The sequence below is a fragment of the Podarcis cretensis genome, assembly GCF_951804945.1.
Source record: "Podarcis cretensis genome assembly, chromosome: 6".
NCBI classification, from domain to species: Eukaryota; Metazoa; Chordata; class Lepidosauria; order Squamata; family Lacertidae; genus Podarcis; species Podarcis cretensis.
The window spans coordinates 5,647,308-5,665,475 of record NC_137175.1 but is presented as its reverse complement, the minus strand read 5'-3'; the positions used below and the strand labels follow the sequence as shown (position 1 = coordinate 5,665,475).

Below are 18,168 nucleotides of genomic sequence, written 5' to 3'. Positions count from 1 at the left end.
ATCTGGATCCCGTTTGAGGGACTCTTGACTGTATCTACCTCTGCTTCATGGTCTCCATTTGGAAGCCGCACCCCTTTCCATTTCCTTGCAATTCTGTCTTGTTTTTAAAACAGGGAGGGAGTTCCGTGTTATCATCATCAGCACCGTTCACACCAGGGAGAGCCTTTGCCACGTCAACTGCTCCAACCTGGAGTTCTTCAGCGATGCTCGGGTGCTGAACACCATCATGACGAGGGCCCAGTCCCAGGTCGTTGTCGTGGGGGACGCAGTGGCTTTGTGTTCCTTTGGGCAGTGCAGCAAAGTCTGGAAAGGCTTTCTCAAGGAGTGCATTGACAAGAAGACTGTGACTCCTGAGACCTTGACGCTGGAGGAGATAAGGCAGGCAGTGTGCGACCGGGCCAGCTGGAACAGGGGGAGCCCCCAGCTCGAGGAAGAGGGCAGCGACACCGAATCCTGGCTGTCGGATGCAGAGAGCTTGAACGTCGACGACCCCATACTGCAGGAGCTCCTGGATGAGAGCAAAGACATGGTGGTGACGGTCTCCGACGAAGGACTGATGAACGTGAAGTCTGAGGTGGCTACCGTCCAAAGCAGCAGGCAGGAGTACGTCAGCTTCCACCTGCAAACCATGAAGGAGTGTCTGCGCATGAACCCGAACATGTACAAGCGATGCGAGCTCATCAAGGAGAAATACGACCGAGCGTCTGCCTTCACTCTGGACGACGTCCCTCCCTTGAACATCCACATCAAAGGCCGGGTTCACTGTGGGATGGGCTTCACTGGGGACCAGGTCTTGGTGGAGATCCTACAGCCCGGCCCAGGGAAGGCCACGGGCGAGGGAAGTCTCCGTGGGAAAGTGGTGGGGGTTCTGAAGAAGGCTGACCGGGACCGCATCTTCACCTGCATGATGGACGAGTTCGATCCCCGCGTCATGGTCCCCATTGACCAGACCGTCACCAAAATCTTCGTCCCGGGGTTGAGAGATGAGCCCAATGTCATTCCCATCCGCAGGGTGGATCAAGGGGGCAAGATCAAGCTGAAGACCTGCAAGAAGATAACCCAAGAACTGAGGAGGAACTGCCTCTTTGTGGTCCAAGTCCTGAATTGGCGGAACGGCTTTTACTTCCCCTTAGGGATTATTACGGAGGTTCTTCCTCTGGCCAAGACCCTAGAGGAAGGGTTGCGTATCCTTGACACAGAATACTGCCTCAGGAGCAAACACCCACCCTCAGTGGACAAAGAGGTGGCCACATTCTCCTCTAGCAAGCTCTCTCTTACAAAGGGTAACCGGAAAGACCTTCGGGCTTACCTCACCTTCACCGTTGACCCCCCAGGTGCAAGGGATCTGGACGATGCCATCAGTGTCCGAGACCTGGGTGACAAATATGAGATAGGGGTCCACATTGCTGACGTTGCTTCTGTGATCCCCAAAGGCTGCGCTCTCGATACGGAAGCGAAGAACCGGGGAGCCACCTATTATGCTCCCGGAAAGGAGCCGGTTTGCATGCTCCCGCCTCAGCTAAGCCAAGACCTCTGTAGTCTCCTACCGCAGAAAGATAGGCCTGTGATCTCTCTCTTCGTCACGGTGGATAAGAAGACGGACCAGATGGCGAATGTCTCCTTTGCTGTGTCCACAATCTGCTCAGACCGGCAGCTGACCTATGAGGAGGCAGAGGGTATCATCAAGAACTGCTACAAGGCGGAGGCGCCATCCCTACGCTTTGATACCCTGGAGGATTGTGTTGCGGTTGCGTACCACTTCTCCCGCGTACATCGGCTGTCCCGGCTTCATGAAGACTGTTATTATGATCAATTGGACGAGGAATGCCCTCTGGGCCAGAGGTGCTCCCACCAGATGGTTGAGGAGTTCATGATCATGTTCAACAGTTCCGTGGGCGAGTTCCTCACCAACAAGGCTTCCACCAGAGATCGAACCCCTCTGCGCTGCCAGGTGGAGCCCAACCCACAACAGATGGCTCACATGAGGGACAAATACTGTGATATAATTCCTCTGTCCACCCACCTCTCCCATCATCTGGGAGCTGCAGCCACAGGGGTCCACGTGGGGACCAGCGGGAAGTTTACCCTCCTGACCTCATTGTGGGACCACCTCAAGTCAGCTGCCGATGCTTGCGATGTCCCCAAGATGCTCGACCTTATTACAACGGACGACATCCATCCCAAGCTGGCCCCGGCGAACATGGAGTTCCGTAAGCTTCTGTCCCGCTCCTATTTCCTTCGCTCCAATTCGTCTCCTCAGTCCAAAGCGGGCCACTATTCCTTGCACGTGGACTCTTACACCTGGGCAACTTCCCCCATCCGACGCTACATGGACCTGATCCTCCAGCGTCACATCCTGTCTGTGATTTTAAAGAAGCCAGTGCAGTACTCCTCAGAGGACATCGAGTTCCTCTGCCACGATTTCAACAGGAAAAACAGCATGGCGAATGCCTATGAGAAGAAGGCCCACTCGTTGGAGATGGCAACTCAGTTAAAGCAACAAGCCCAACAGAAGGTTTCCTTTGTGATGTGTGTGGAAGGGATGGGCAAGAACTTCAGAATCATGTTTCCTCTGAACAAGGAGACCCTTCGAGACCCTCAACTCGTCAACTACAGAGCTCTTCAGCTGGTGGCGCAACCGGCCTTCATTGAAGAACGGGGCAGCGTGAGGCTGATGTGGAAGAAGAGGATCTACTCCGTGGTGACCTCAAAGGAGTGCACTCCAAAGTCACCAGTGCTGTGGGACAAGAGTGTCTCCCTCTTCAACCTGCAGGCCTGGCGCAACATCCTCGCAGCTGTCAGGAGCAAAGATTATGAGGAGATGATCTCCCTTGTTGAGAAGGGCCACAGCACGCAGCTGAGGACTATGGGCCGGATGGAGAGAAGCAAGTGCTCACACTACGTAGAACTGTCCCTGGAGCTCAGCGCCGGAGATGTTTTGTGCCTCCAGCTCACCACAGATGTCCAGCGGGGCTTCCTGGTGCCGTCTTTGCAACTGTGGACTGTGGCCCCAGGCTTTGACGTATGTCTGCAGCACTCCGAGAGGCCCATCGACTGCTTCTCCAAATACGCCACCCTGGCATCCAAGGAGATATACAAGGATGCCTCCGATTATCGCAAGGTGTGGCTGCCCATCTCCGACATGGAAGCCGCCTCGTGCGCCGTGGCAGAAAACGACTCCATCGTCTTGCACGACGTCAAGATCTCCTGGGATAAGCAGAGGTCAAAGAAAGGACACCTCCTGGGGACGTTCTCCTTGACGAAGGAGTTCATGAAGGAGTGTGCCATTGAAGTGCACCTGAGCCAATGCTACCTCTGCCTCCGCCTCTCGGGCCTGAAAGCTGATGGGGTCCAGGATGACGCAGAAGCCCTCAGCCGTGGCCTCCAGCAGCTCAGCTTGACTAAGGGAAGCGCCGAAGCTGGCAAATTCACGATCGACCCTGCTACGTACACCTGGGTGGCCCACGGGCGGACCAATGAGTTTGATGACAACGAGAAATCTGACCAGCGAGGTGCAACGATGGTGCGTTTCAGCATCCACTTTATGTCCATGGAAAAGATCCCCGTGGAGGTCACCCAGGAGACGTCAAGGTTCACCGTGGAGCTGATTCCAAAGTTGCTGCCTGATATGTAAGTGCATTGCTCTGAACCATTTTGGTTGTTCTACGGTTGAGTTTCAAGAACTTTTATCATTGCGGATCATATGGATAGGCAACAGTTCACAAAGCAATAATAATAATAAAATAAAAATTATACCCCACCCTCCCCAGCCAAGACCGGGCACAGGGCAGCTAACAATCAATAATAAAAACAAGTTGATTGAAATACAACTTAAAAAACAAGATTAAAATACAACATTAAAACATTAAAATGCAGCCTCATCACAGGAGGAGAAAGGACAGAAGAAAGAGGGGGAGGGAATCAAATTGATTCCAAGCCAAAGGCCAGGCGGAATAGCTCTGTCTTACAGGCCCTGCGGAAAGAAATCAGATCCTACAGGGCCCTGGTCTCATGAGGCAGAGCGTTCCACCAGGCCGGAGCCAGTGTTGAAAAGGCCCTGGCTCTGGTTGAGGCTAATCTAACTTCCTTAGGGCCCGGGACCTCTAGGGTGTTGCTATTTATGGTCCTCCGCAGGGCATACCGGGAGAGGCGGTCCCCTAGGTACGAGGGTCCTAGGCCGTGAAGGGCTTTAAAGGTCAAAACCAGCACCTTAAATCTGACCCTGTACTCCACTGGGAGTCAGTGCAGCTGGAAAAGCACTGGGTGAATATGCTGCCATGGCAGAGACCCCGTGAGGAGCCTCGCTGCAGCAGTCTTTGCTAACCTGGTGCCGTCCAGTTGTTTACAACTCCTGTCAGCCCCAGCCAAGCTGATGGGAGTTGTAGTCCAAAATGTGGGGTGGGCACCAGGCCAGCAAAGGGTACAACTTGCCAGTACAGGGCACAACTGGTTTGCAGCAAAGTTGGGAGAGTGCAGTTTCCATGGTGGCGCTCCCTTGCCTTCACTGCCATGGTGAGCCGTGGTGCTGTCACAGCTGGGAGTCCAGCAGAACAGCAGGGCCCCACCTCACATATCAGGAGTGGGCACCAATGACCATGAAGCAAAATCTCTCCACTTTTGAGACATTTCCACCACATATGGTGATTGTTCCTTCTTTCTCTTTATGCAAAAGCAACATTGGCCCTCTCCTGCTTTACTTCCAAGGCCATTCTATGGCTATTTTAACACAGGGAGAGTTTGGCACAAGGGAGGATCTCCGTTTTATTGGCACTTAAAGCCAGACCTAACAAATCAGCAGTTTCCAAAACAATTTGAGTACTGCCAACTTTCAAAATTTGCACTTCTCCTAATTGTGCAATGCTGTTGTCCAGCAAAGTAGCGCATGCATGAAAAGGCCATACATTGGTGAAGGTAGCATTCTCGAATACATGCTCTTAGAGAAAATAAGTTTGCAGAAAGGTGCCTTTTATGCAAAAATTGCACACACAAATGTGTATATCTGAAGAAATTCACACTAAATTGCTGGTGAATTTTCACGAAGAGCTCTTTTAAAATCACACACTGACTCAGGGAATGCGAGGAACCAAATACAGTACAAGATTAGAAAAATGAGAAACCGAGAAATCAGCACATTCTGAACCTCTCCAGGCTCTCCCCTTCCTTTTTTTCTTCCATCCTGCTTCTCATTGGCTTCAACCTCACACAACATTTATTCCTTTTCCTGCAGCCGGAAGGAGACCGCCATTTGGAAACTGGAGCACGCGACTGAGCTTGCTCAGCAAATTGCCCTCGGCAAGGAAATCTCTGAAAAACGTAAGTGGAAGCAAACTGTAGTGTTTAGTAATAACCATAACAGGTTCTGATGCTCCAAAAGCAACCATGATTTGGATTGTACATTATTTCAACATTGTATATTTACATTCTTCTAACCTGCCCTGGGATTTTTATGTTGAAGTTTGCATAAGAAATCTAATCCAATATTGTCACTGTCTATATTTTCCAATAATTAACTAGGGTTGATTGAGTCACGTGCCTTTTAACCGATTGACCAGTTGATTATCTACACAAATGAGTTTGCATATCACCAGAACCTTCATATTGGTTGTTATTTTGAGATACTCAAAATAATAATAATCTTTAACGTTTTTGTTAGGGCTTGCAAGATTCAAGGTGCAATTGCATGCACGCTGATCAGGATTTTGCTGTCAATTTGAGACACCAACTCGGAACTAGGGGTGGGGGACAAATTTGCTCAGCGTGGGAGAAATTTTTCCTGGGGATTCAAGTACAGAGGCTTACACCCATTTCTCAGCTGGTCAGACTTTATTCAGTAACGCATTACAGGACAAAGTCCAGAGGGTCTGAAGAGCCCACTCCAGCTCTATACCAGGGTCTCCCGCTGTTTTTGGACTACAATTCCCACCATCACAGACCACTGGTCCTGCTAACTAGGGATGATGGGAGCTGTAGTCCAAAAACAGCAGGAGGGCCAAGTTTGGGAATCCCTGCTCTATGCCTACTTGGTGACTTTTTGCAGTTAACCCCTTCCACCACCTTAAACAGTGGGGGCTGTTGTAATATAATGTAATAATGCATTGAATAACATGCAAAATCCTCTAGATGCAAACTTTAGTGTTGAGTGATATTTTAGGGAGGAGTAATACCATTTAAATGTGAAATTTTCACACATTTTAAAAATCAGAAAACGAAAAGCAGGGTTTAGCAGATATATGACTGAGCACAGGCGAAAATGATGCAATTGATGTTTTGGTGATTGGATGTGTGTTTTACATTTTTGTTGTTGTTGTTTTAAAAATACACAGCAGTGAGGCAGTCTAAGTTCTGGGCACTCAAAAGCTTTGATCTTCCTGGAAGCGTCCGGAAACTCAACCCGAGCCAGAACCGTGCCATTTCAGAGGCCTTGAGAAAGCCTTTCACACTCATCCAAGGCCCGCCAGGTGAGTTGACAGCATGGGGGGGTGCGTAGTTGATTCTTGGTGGGATGGGGGTTGGGGTGTCGCTGATATTAAATCTGCCCCAACTGTTCCATGACTTTATTTATACATATCTCATTAAAAATCCCATTGGAAGTTCAGTAAAACCAGTGCCAAGTCAGGGATATCTGCGCTGGTAGCTCAGTCGGTAAAGCGTGAGACTCTTCATCTGAAAGAGTGGTGCGTTCCAGCTCCATGTTGGGCAAAAGATTTCATCATTGCAGGAGGTTAGACTAGATGACCCTTGTTTTCCCTTCCAACTCTATGATTCTGTAACGGCAGTCCCCTCACTGCTATTTCCCCTCATCCTTGTCCAGGGACTGGCAAGACCGTGGTTGGTGTCCATATCGTCTACTGGTTCCATCAGCTGAATCTGGAAGAAAAAGAGAAGGATCCAACTATGGATGCTGGAAAAGCAATGAGCCACATCATGTACTGTGGGCCATCAAACAAATCCGTCGATGTTGTTGCTGGTAATTGTCTTTGTTGAGTGCAGAGGATCCATTCCTACATCATGGAGAAGCAGTCAAAGTGGAGATTGTCTGGGGTGTAAAATTGGTTGGGCTGTTTCCATCACAGCTGTGCTCCACCCCTCTGCTAAGACTCCTCTGTCATTGAAAGTCTACTCAAAATTGATCCAGGGTAGATTCCAATGTATAGTTAGCAGAGTAGCTTTGCTGTTACTGAAGGTAAATGAGCATAATGGTCACAAATCCAATACATTCAGGATTGGCACTGTCCATAAGAAATCCAGTTGCAGCAGACTTGAACTTAAAATAACTTATAATAAGACTAAACCTTAACACTATATACAGAACACCACACCAGAAGGAAGAGAGACAGAAAGAAAGAGAAAGAGAAACCCAGGCTCCTTCTGGCCTCTTACTATAGTCAGCATTATTATAGTCATCTCTTATTGACAGAAGAGATAACAGAATCATTTTACACCAGCTATACTCAGCTTCTCTGAAGGAATAACCCAAACATCATGAATCTTCTGCTTGTTTCTTTCACACATAGAAGCTTCCAGAACCCTCTTGAATTAAATAGAATTGGAAAGATCTCTTCACATCAGATCAGTACTTTCTGTACTAACTGACACCCTTCTGCTACTTCCTGAATGCCTTTAAATCCCCTATAATTCTCTCTACCTGTCTGAAACGTCACTTTTCAGGATGTGACCTGCGGTGAGATGGAACTTCTTGAAGAGTGTTGACCCGATAGTCAATCCCAAATAAACGTTATTGAACAAGCAGGGAATAGCAAAAAGAAAGAAAAAAGTGTTTAAAACAAATAATGCGAAGTTTAATAAACTTGGATTGTTGTTGTTAACAATAATAGGTCCCGCTGAGACTCAAAAGGGGCTTACACAACTTCGAACAATACAGATAAAATACAATAAGCCAAAAACAAATAAAAGAGAATCATTAAAAAATTATTAAACTGTAATAAAATAAAAACATTTAAAAGCAAATCTATTAGGTTACAGATAATAGAAACAATAAAAACGGCAGAGCACTGTTAAAAGGAGATTCCTTAAAACTACAATCTTCACCTGCCAGCAGAAAGACAGCAAGGAGGGAGATTCCTTAAAAAAATTGTCTGGTGTCCGCTCTGCATAAGACACACTCCCTGAACTCCGGGGTGGAGCAGTAGTTTGCCCCCTGTCCTGCTCCTAATAATAACAATATGTACAACCTGTGTACAATGAAATTAACCCTATGCCCTAAATGGATCCCCACTCCTCAGTCAAGCCAGCCTTCTGGTTTTCCTGCAACAGTAAGCTGGCTATCAACTTCCCATGACTCTTCCCCACCTCCTCCAACACAGGCAGAGCAATCCTCAGTATAAGAAGCTGCCAGAATTTATAGTGACTTAAATTTAGCCCACTTTAGTAGCACCAGCTGAGCCAGCAAAGCTATGCCTGAGCCAGGTTGAGGGAGGTATACAGGTATTTCCCTGACGGAGCTGGAATGAGGGACTTGTGCTAATGTAGCCCTGGCTGGGCCCCAGTTTATCCCCAACAGCCCAAGATCCACCAATTCCCAACACTCTCATGCTGGTGGGTTTGGACTGCACTGTTGGAATGTTTGTGAATATTCCGTGACTTCGTAGCAAATTGTACGGGCAGGGCCTCTCAATTGACAGCCGAGTTTAATTTGTTGCATAGGAACAGCCTAGTGTCTGTAGCATCTTAAGTTTTGGGTCGCTATTAATAGGCCGCAGAGTTCATTTTTCAGCCTAGCTGTTTTGCTGCCTCTGCAGAGATGCTGTTGAAGATGAAGAATTCTCTGAGGCCCTTGAGGGTGTATGGAGAAACTATAGAGACCATGGATTTCCCCTATCCAGGAAGCAGCCTACATGTGTCCCGGAAATCCCAGCGGGACGCGAAATCCAAGCCGGAGATCAGGTTCGAACTTCAATTTCTTCACACAATCAGATATGTAGACATTTTTCTAACAGTGCATAAAGTTAAACCTGCTTATTTATATGATTTGATACAGCTGAATGTTGTTTCTTTTCTAGTGGGAATAATATATATAAAACAGATGGGATACCAAACCATAGTTTGGTGCTACAAGGATAATCCTGGATGCAATATTTGGCTTGTGCACTTCCCCTTTTCTTTTCCTTAGCCCTGTGTTGAATTAGTTCCTTCCTGGTTTCTGGCAAACCATGGTTTCCCATTGCGTCTGAAGAGACAAACTCTGGTTTGTGTGTGCCTACCCTGAAACCTAGGATTGCAACTGCAATTTGAAGTTGGTTTGATGCAGCAAGCCCAAACAATAGTCTGCAGATCTGGATGTTGTGGCAAACTACTTTGGTGCAAACGAGGAAGGAGCCAAGGAAACAAAGAACATTGGGTGGGGAAGAGAGAGGGGAGCATGGAAAGAGAGTGTTGACATTTTAGCAAAGGTAAATGGAGGTGCTTTTTGAGAAGTGGGTTGGAGGAAACTTAATGAGCCCAAGCTCCCAACGTCTTACAGGCAATGGACCTCTTCATATATCTTTCCATTTTGTCTAGCAGCAACACATCAGAATCCAAAACGGCTCTAAACAAAATGAAAAGGGAGCCTGAATTCTCAGTTTTGTCAATAAAACGGTCCTGTTGATTGACTAAAGCTTTAATTGAGTGATTAAATGATCTTAAAGCCTGTAGCCCTAGTAACTTCAAATGATTTGGGAGAAAACTTATTGCTTGTGCATTGTGTTTAGTCTTTAACTTAAAAGGTAATACTTTCTGCACAGGGATATAACTCTACACTACGTGATCCGTCGTCCATCGAACCCTTTTGCGAGACAAATCTGTGAATTCGATGCACGTGTGAACAGAGGAGAGGAGATAACAGAGGATGAAATTAACGAGTGAGTGCAGTACAGATCTAGTTTTCTGCCAAACCTTCGATGGAGAAACCTTTTATCTTATTACTGCTTTGATTTGCATTCTGAGATTTCAGAATCAGTCCTTCAGACAGTCCTTTGGTGATAGGCAGTCTCATGGGCCCAGTTCAAATGTAATGGTAAAAATGGTAAATGGTATGTGAACGAGCCCTGGGGGCCTTGCACCCTCCTGGCTCCCTTTCTAATATGTGTCAGAATAGGAGATTGAAAGCTCCTGCTTTTGATTTGTAACAAACCACAGTAGCCTGTGATGTCTTCACTCGGAGAAGTACAGTTTGCTTGAACTATGGTTTGCTTGAACTGTGGTTAGAGAACAAGCCAGGTTATTAAACCTCGGTTTGATTCTGGTTTGTTCTCACTAACCAGTTTCAACAAACCACCATTTCCCAAGCATGCACATCACAAAGAACTGTGGTCCTGTGGGAAAGCAGGATAATGGGCTAGATCAGGGGTCGGCAAGTTTGATCTTGCCTGGGCCGGATTGGTCCTGCGGAGATCTCTCTGTGGGCTGGACTTTCAGCGTCTGTGCATGCGCACCCGCGAAACCAAGTCCAAGCGCTGTGCTGCACCAGTTTAGCGCAGCGTGCGAGTGGGCTTCTCAGTTGGGGGGCGGCTCATGGGCCGGTCAAACGACCTCTGCGAGCTGCTTCCGGCCCATGGGCCTTAGGTTGGTGACCCCTGGGCTAGATGGACTTTGGTGTAATTCAACGGGATTCTTAAGTTGCTCTCAGCTGACTATGATGAAGTCCCCTGAGTTTTCATTTTCTTTCAAAAACGTCAAACTTTTTAAAACCCTCAAGAGGTACAGGAAAGGCTCTGACGCTTAGTTTGCTGAAGTCTCAGAGAGGAAATGGCACACCAGGCTGGATTTTATGGGGGTTTGGATTTGGGGACCTCATTCTGTTCAGCCTCTCCGTACCCCTGGTTCATATGTTCAAAATTCCACTATTGGACGGGGCCTGTTGCTACAACCTCATAAAAGAAATAATACGTGAACCAGCAGCCGCTTATCTGTGGCTTGCCACAGTCAAAAATATACTCCCTTTCCCACAAACATGGTGGCCTTGTATCTTGGTGACGTAACATATTACTTCACCTGCTTCCTTCCAGGGCTCTCATGCAGTGGGCAGCTGTAAGGAAAGCTAAGTGCATTCTCATGGAGCTGGGCTCTTAATCTGCTCTCCAAACAGTACCTATGCTCCCATCTGGCAGAAACATGCCAAAGTACAAAATGTGCAGACTTTGCTCCCCTCCTAGTGGCGCAGCAATAAAACTGCTAGCACATTTGCAAAGCTAAAGCAGGGTCTAGATGCAGAATCCTACTCTTGAGATTCTCAGCTTCCCTTTTCCCACTTTCTGGATCTCTCCCCTCCCCCTTTTTAAATTCAAGTCTCTAAGCCTTACGAAGATAGGCTTCAAAGTGTGTGAGTGAAGCCTGCTGAAGCCCCATTGGCCAGAAAAATAACAATAACAATAAATTTATTATTTATAACCCACCCATCTGGCTGGGTTTCCCCAGCCACTCTGGGCGGCTTCCATCAGAACACTAAAAATAGAATAAAACCAAACATTGAAAACTTCCCTAAACAGGGCTGACTTCAGATGTCTTCTGAAAGTCGGATAGTTGTTTATTTCCTTGACATCTGGTGGGAGGGCGTTCCACAGGGCGGGTGCCACTACCGAGAAGGCCCTCTGCCTGGTTCCCTGTATCTTCGCTTATCGCAGTGAGGGAACCAGCAGAAGGCCCTCGGAGCTGGACCTCAGGCTGAACGATGGGGCTGGAGATGCTCCTTCAGGTATACTGGGCCGAGGCTGTTTAGGGCTTTAAAGGTCAGCACCAACACTCCTCGGAAACGTACTGGGAGCCAATGCAGGTCTTTCAGGACCGGTGTTTATATGGTCCCAGCAGCCACTTCCAGTCACCAGTCTAGAAAAAGTTGGGCAAGATGGTCAAAATGAGCGGAATCAGTTATGAGAGGTTTTTGGGGTAGGGGAAGCTAGACTGCCAGAGTGCAGAATTGTATTACTATTACCATTTATTAATGGATTTAAAGGGGATGTAGAGGCTTCTGCCTCCCTGTAAGGTTTTGGGTCATGTCAAGTGTAATGGTTGTAAGGGGGTTACTTGTGCGTAAGTTGCCTTCAGTTTTAGTTATATTGCCTGGCCAACCATGCTTTGGCTGACAGCTCAAACTCCGTGACCGGTCAGTCACTTGCAGAATCCGTCAGTGGGCGTTTCTTGAACCTCTTCCAGCATAAGAGCTGTTTGACGCCTAGTCTCCTCCTACTTTCCCTGCGCGGAACTCGTCTGCGCAAGTACAGGGAAGGCAGGGGCGTGTCAGCGCTCTCTCCACTAGTCTCTGGTGAAGGGTCTTGGAGAGCTGTCTCCACTTCCTCCATCTCCCTCTCTTCTCTACTGGTGTTACGCTGAATTCCTTCCCCCCTGCTGGTCCCCTCTCTGGCATCGCTCTGGAGCCCTGCCTCCGCCTCTCGCTCTGATGTCAGTTCCCTGACATCAAGGTACTGAGCTGTCTCCATTGCGGTCTTGCAGTTATAAGCAGTTGCTAACCAAAGCCCGGTCGCATGAGCTGCAGCGCCACGACGTCATCCTGTGCACATGCACCACTGCCTCCGCCGCATCCCTGATCGACCACCTGCAGGTGAAGCAGGTGCTGATTGACGAGTGCGCCATGTCCACCGAGCCAGAGACCCTCATCCCCCTGGTGAGCTACAAGAAGATGGAGAAGGTGAGCCGGCCGCTTGCGATTACAGCCATGGTGGTTATGCTGATGGCTCGTTTATTTAGATATCCCTCAACGCCCAGACGGGTTCCTGTTTTATTTCATGAGGTTGCTGCCAGCGTCCCCTGTAGATTGGTGCTGGACTGCAGCTCCTGCAACTGACTACTGACCAGGCTGCTTGGGAGTTGGAGTCCAGCAGAATTGGGGGGGGGGGGCACGGGCGGCACGCTGCCAACCGCCAATTTATTTACTCATTCATTTGTTCAATTTATTAAACTTGTCACCCAAAGGTATCCAGCTGACTTTCAGCAAATAAAAAGGCACAATACATAATACGACGGGGAGGGAATCATATAATACAGTGGTCCTCAGTTGGTGGTCTGCAGACCACAGGGATCCATGTCATACCTCAGGTTGAATTTTTTTCAGGTTGAACATTTTCGGGTTGCGCTCCATGGCGACCCGGAAGTAAAGGAACATGTTACTTCTAGGTTTCGCCGCTCGCGCATGCGCAGAGGGTCAAAATGACGTCATGCGCAGAAGTGGCGAATCGTGACCTGCACACATGCAGACGTGGGTTGCGTTCGCTTCAGGATGCGAACGGGGCTCCGAAATGGTTCACGTGACTCGCACGGGCCAGTTTTGTGCTGGGACATGTTGAAGGGAATTATTATTATTATTATTATTAATAGAATTTATATATAATCCATTTTCACATAACTCCATGGCGGGGGGACGACCCCATAGCAGCTATATAAATAGTAACGAACAACATTAGCAGCACTCAAATAATAAACAAAGCGATACTCTGGCTCACTAACAAAACCTCAACCTCCCCCCTAGTCCAAAAACCATTCACATCACACCAATAAGTTTCGCCCGCTTTGCAGCTGACCCGGTTGCTCCTCCTCAGCTTTGCGGTCATCACCACAATTATTTCCTTCTAGGTGGTCCTACTGGGGGATCATAAGCAGCTGAGACCCGTGGTCCACAATGACTTCTGCAAGACCCTTGGGATGGAGACATCGCTCTTTGAACGCTACAAAGACTGGGCTTTGATGCTGGATATCCAGTACCGCATGGTAAGGAACACAGCTGCTTGTTGCGAAGTTGAGGCGAGGCTGGCAAAACATGGCGTGCCGCCTCCTGAGTTCTTTGGAGGAAAGGAGGAATTGCAGCAGGATACACAATAGTTTGTTCACCTGTTCTGCCTTTTGTTTCCTGCTGGATCTGTCCCCCTTGTGCTGGTTTATTGCGGGATACTGTGCTAGATCATTGGTGTGGGTTTTTTTTTTTTTTTAAATCTGTTTTTCACATTATCTCCAATATGGTTCTTTATTCTGCATGAGTTTTAGTGCTGATAGCTGCCCTGGGCACATTTTTTTTTTTTGGGGGGGGGAGGCAGGTGAACACCAGTAAATACCACATTGGCCCGAATATAATAATATAATAATAATAATTTAAAAATTTCCCTGAATATGTCTTCTGAATGTCTGGTAGTTGTTGTTCTCTTTGACATCTGATGGGAGGGTGTTCCACAGGGCAGGCGCCACTACCAAGAAGGCCCTCTGCCTGGTTCCCTGTAGCTTTGCTTCTCGCAATGAGGGAACCGCCAGAAGGCCCTCGGAGCTGGACCTCAGTGTCTGGGCAGAAGGATGGGGGTGGAGACACTCCTTCAGGTATACTGGGCCGAGGCTGTTTAGGGCTTTAAAGGTCAGCACCAACACTTTGAATTGTGCTCAGAAACGTACTGGGAGCCAATGTAGGTCTTTCAAGACTGGTGCTATGTGGTCTCGGCGGCTGCTCCCAGTCACCAGTCTAGCTGCCGCATTCTGGATTAGTTGTAGTTTCCAGGTCACCTTCAAAGGTAGCTCCACATAGAGCCCATTGCAATAGTCCAAGCGGGAGATAACCAGAGCATGCACCACTCTGGCGAGACAGTCCGTGGGCAGGTAGCGTCTTATCCCGCGTACCAGATGGAGCTGATAAACAGCTGCCCTGGACACAGAATTGAGTTGCGCCTCCATAGACAGCTGTGAGTCCAAAATGACTCCCAGGCTGCGCACCTGATCCTTCAGGGGCACAGTTGCCCCATTCAGGATCAGGGAGTCCTCCACACCACACTCCCCCCCCCCCAAATTCTGATTGTGAAAAGTTAAAGTACGGCTTATGTTCTCAACCTTATGCTGCTGGCAAAGCAATATGGCTCTGCCCCCCCCCCCGAAGCAGCCTGGGAGCGCGGGGCAATGGCACCTAGCTTGCCCACTACTCCCAAACCTCCCCCAAGCTGCTGAATTTTAAAGGTGCGGCTTATTTGCGGGTGCGGCTTATATTTGGGCGAATACGGTAAATGAATTATTGCAGTCCTTTGCTACCACTCTCCCCAACATTTGGTATTCAGAGGTAGAATGCCACTATATATAGCAGTTCCATTTAGCAGTCATGGCTAAGAGATGCTCGGCATTGTGGAAAGGGCAGGTTCCATGTTGGGATCCTCAGGAAAGAGCTTGGAAATAAAAGTACTGATGCCTTTATACAGGCCTGTGGTAAATCTACACCGGATTTTCCCACATAATACTTTTAATTGTTCCTTTAACTGTACTGGTGGTTATGTGTGTTTGTTTCCCCCCCAACATGCTTGTTTTACAATGTGGATATTTTATAACTGATTTTTAGACTTGTAAACTGCTTAGAAGCCATTTTGGCACACAAGCGGTTTATAAATTTGCTGCTGCTGTTGTTACTACAGTGGTGCCTCGCAAGACGAAAAGAATCCGTTCCGCAAGTCTCTTCGTCTTGCGGTTTTTTCGTCTTGCGAAGCAAGCCCATTAGCGGCTTAGCGGCTTAGCGCTATTAGGGCTTAGGGGCTTAGCGGATCAGCTGATAAGCGGCTTAGCGGCTTAGAAAAAGGGGGGGAGGAAAAAAACCCCGCAGGAACTCGCAATACTGATAAGCGGCTTAGCGGATCAGCTGATAAGCGGCTTAGCGGCTTAGAAAAAGGGGGGGAGGAAAAAAACCCCGCAGGAACTCGCAATACTGATAAGCGGCTTAGCGGATCAGCTGTTCAGCGGCTTAGCGGCTTAGAAAAAGGGGGGGAAAAGGGAAAAAAACCCGCAGGAACTCGCAAGACATTTTCGTCTTGCGAAGCAAGCCCATAGGAAATTCGTTTTGCGAAGCACCTCCAAAACGGAAAACCCTTTCGTCTAGCGGGTTTTCCGTCTTGCGAGGCGTTCGTCTTGCGGGGCACCACTGTAACAACAAATGCCTCCCTTTTTTCACCCCATCAGCACCAGGACATCTGCCAGTTCCCCTCGGAGGAGTTTTACAACAGGAGGCTAAAGACCTGTGCCAACCCTGCCCGCGGCCACAGCACCCTCTTCCACAAGGACAGGGCCGGCTGCTGCGCCATCGTCTTTGGCCACATAGAGGGGAGAGAGAAGAGTCTTGTGGTCTCCACAGAGGACGGCAATGAGAACTCTCGGGCCAACTTGGAAGAAGCGGAGCAAGTGGTGAGTAAGGAGTAAAGGTTTGGCTCCCTTCAGTTGCCCCTCGTGAGGAACGCACTGAGAGTAAACCCCGGGGGGGGGAATCTACCCTCCCTTATGGGACATCTTCGGGAGAAGATAAGGCTAAGGAATAAACCCTGCACAGATCCGGAGTGAAGTCCCTAAGGTGGTTGGATGGCGTCTTGTCCGCCTCCTTCCAGCAACTCCTGCAGCCAAGCTGGTGCCAAACGTCTTGCTCTGCTTTCCTTTGGACCCCATCAGCCAGGCTGAGAAGGGAGGTCTTGTTATCTGGACAGCCTAGGACCTTGCACCCCAGGGAGGTATCCTTGGTGCTGCCAATTGCAGCAAAAACAGCACAGAAGGCGGCAGTTACAAGTTACCTTCCTCTACAGCCACAGCAGGCGCTGTGATTCTCCAGCGGTTTGACTGCACCTTTGAATGCCAGCATCTATCCGCCATCCAGCAGTTATTAATACCGTGGTACCTTGGTTTACAAACTTAATCCATTCCGGAAGTCCGTTCTTAAACCGAAACCATTCTTAAACTGAGGCGCACTTTCCCTAATGAGGTCTCCCGCCACCAGTGCCCTTCCACTGTTCAGATTCCATTCTTAGATTCCAAGGTAAAGTTTGAAAACTGGGACACTGCTTCTGGTTTTGCGGAGTTCTTAAACCGAATCGTTCGTAAACAGGGCTGTTCTTAAACCGAGGTACCACTGTATTTATACAGGTCGTCTAGTAACATGCTATTTCTGTGACTCACAAGAAATAAGATATTAAAATAGAAGAACCAAAGAAGTATATACCACCATAAACCCTTTTCAGCCTGCAAAGAAAAAGCTAGTTACAGCTAGAACCCAGATTTTTAAGATCACAGTTTATTTCTTTGCGTGATTTGATTTTTGTTGTTGCAGCAGGCTCTCCACTGTTACAGTTTTGACTCATTTTTATCTTCATCAAGTTCCTTGTACACCACTTAGAGAGTATTACAATTAGCCAGTATATAAGCTGTCAAAATAAATGAATAAAAATAAAGTGAGCTTTGGGATAGCTTTGCAGGGGCAACCAGATGTTGATGGACTTGCATTGCCTATCAACCCTAGTCAGCAGTCAGGGATGATGGGCTTTGTAGTCCCAACATCATCTGGAGAGCCAGCCCTAAATTGGAGACTCCATCTGCCCGGTGCATCTTGGGTTCTGTTTCTGAGTCACGCTACTGTGGGTGAAATAAACAAAGATGCTGTCTTTTCGCTGCCTTTCAGGTGAGGATAGCAAAGCAGCTGACACTCGACAGAACCACCAAACCTGCCGAGATTGCCATCCTGACTCCTTACAATGCTCAGGTGGTCGAAATCAAGAAACTTCTTCTCCAGGCAGGGCTGCGAGATGTCACCGTTTGCACCATCATGAAAAGCCAAGGTAAGTCCCACCCGTGTGACACAGGGCGCAGCGTTTTAGCCAGCATGACCTGCCGGGCGTTGGTGGCCTTCACGCAGTGCAGAGTTAACTGTGGAACTCTCTGACACAGGAAGCAGCAATGGCCACTAGCCTAGGTGGCTTTCAAAGAGGATTAGACAAATTCAACTAGCCGTGATGACTGTTGGAGGCAGCAATACTTATTAATACCAGTTTCTGGAAGCCACAGGAGGGGAGAGAGGGCTCTTGTGCTTAGGTTCTGCTTGCAGGTTTCGCACAAGTAATAATAATAATAATAATAATTTATTATTTGTACCCCGCCCATCTGGCTGGGTTTCCCCAGCCACTCTGGGCGGCTTCCATAGAAACCAAAAATACACTAAAACATCACAGATTAAAAGCTTCCCTGAACAGGGCTGCCTTAAGATGTCTTCTGAATGTCAGGTAGTTATTTATCGCTTTGACGTCTGATGGGAGGGCGTTCCACAGGGCGGGCGCCACTACCGAGAAGGCCCTCTGCCTGGTTCCCTGTAGCTTTGCTTCTAGCAATGAGGGAACCGCCAGAAGGCCCTCGGCGCTGGACTTCAGCATCCGGGCAGAACGATGGGGG

The 18,168-nt window shown here is 48.3% G+C and overlaps 1 protein-coding gene across 1 annotated transcript in view; it reads left to right on the top strand.

Annotated features, from left to right (window-relative positions):
• The window catches only part of HELZ2 (helicase with zinc finger 2), a 37,384-nt gene that overhangs the window by 14,097 nt on the left and 5,119 nt on the right, over window positions 1-18,168 (top strand). Inside the window, exons 8-17 of the mRNA XM_079978691.1 lie at window positions 114-3,630; window positions 5,228-5,313; window positions 6,324-6,458; window positions 6,812-6,967; window positions 8,760-8,904; window positions 9,744-9,860; window positions 12,448-12,643; window positions 13,585-13,719; window positions 15,925-16,146; window positions 17,405-17,561. Of these exons, the coding sequence (XP_079834817.1) occupies window positions 114-3,630; window positions 5,228-5,313; window positions 6,324-6,458; window positions 6,812-6,967; window positions 8,760-8,904; window positions 9,744-9,860; window positions 12,448-12,643; window positions 13,585-13,719; window positions 15,925-16,146; window positions 17,405-17,561 (4,866 nt within the window). The remainder of the gene's footprint in view (window positions 1-113; window positions 3,631-5,227; window positions 5,314-6,323; window positions 6,459-6,811; window positions 6,968-8,759; window positions 8,905-9,743; window positions 9,861-12,447; window positions 12,644-13,584; window positions 13,720-15,924; window positions 16,147-17,404; window positions 17,562-18,168) is intronic.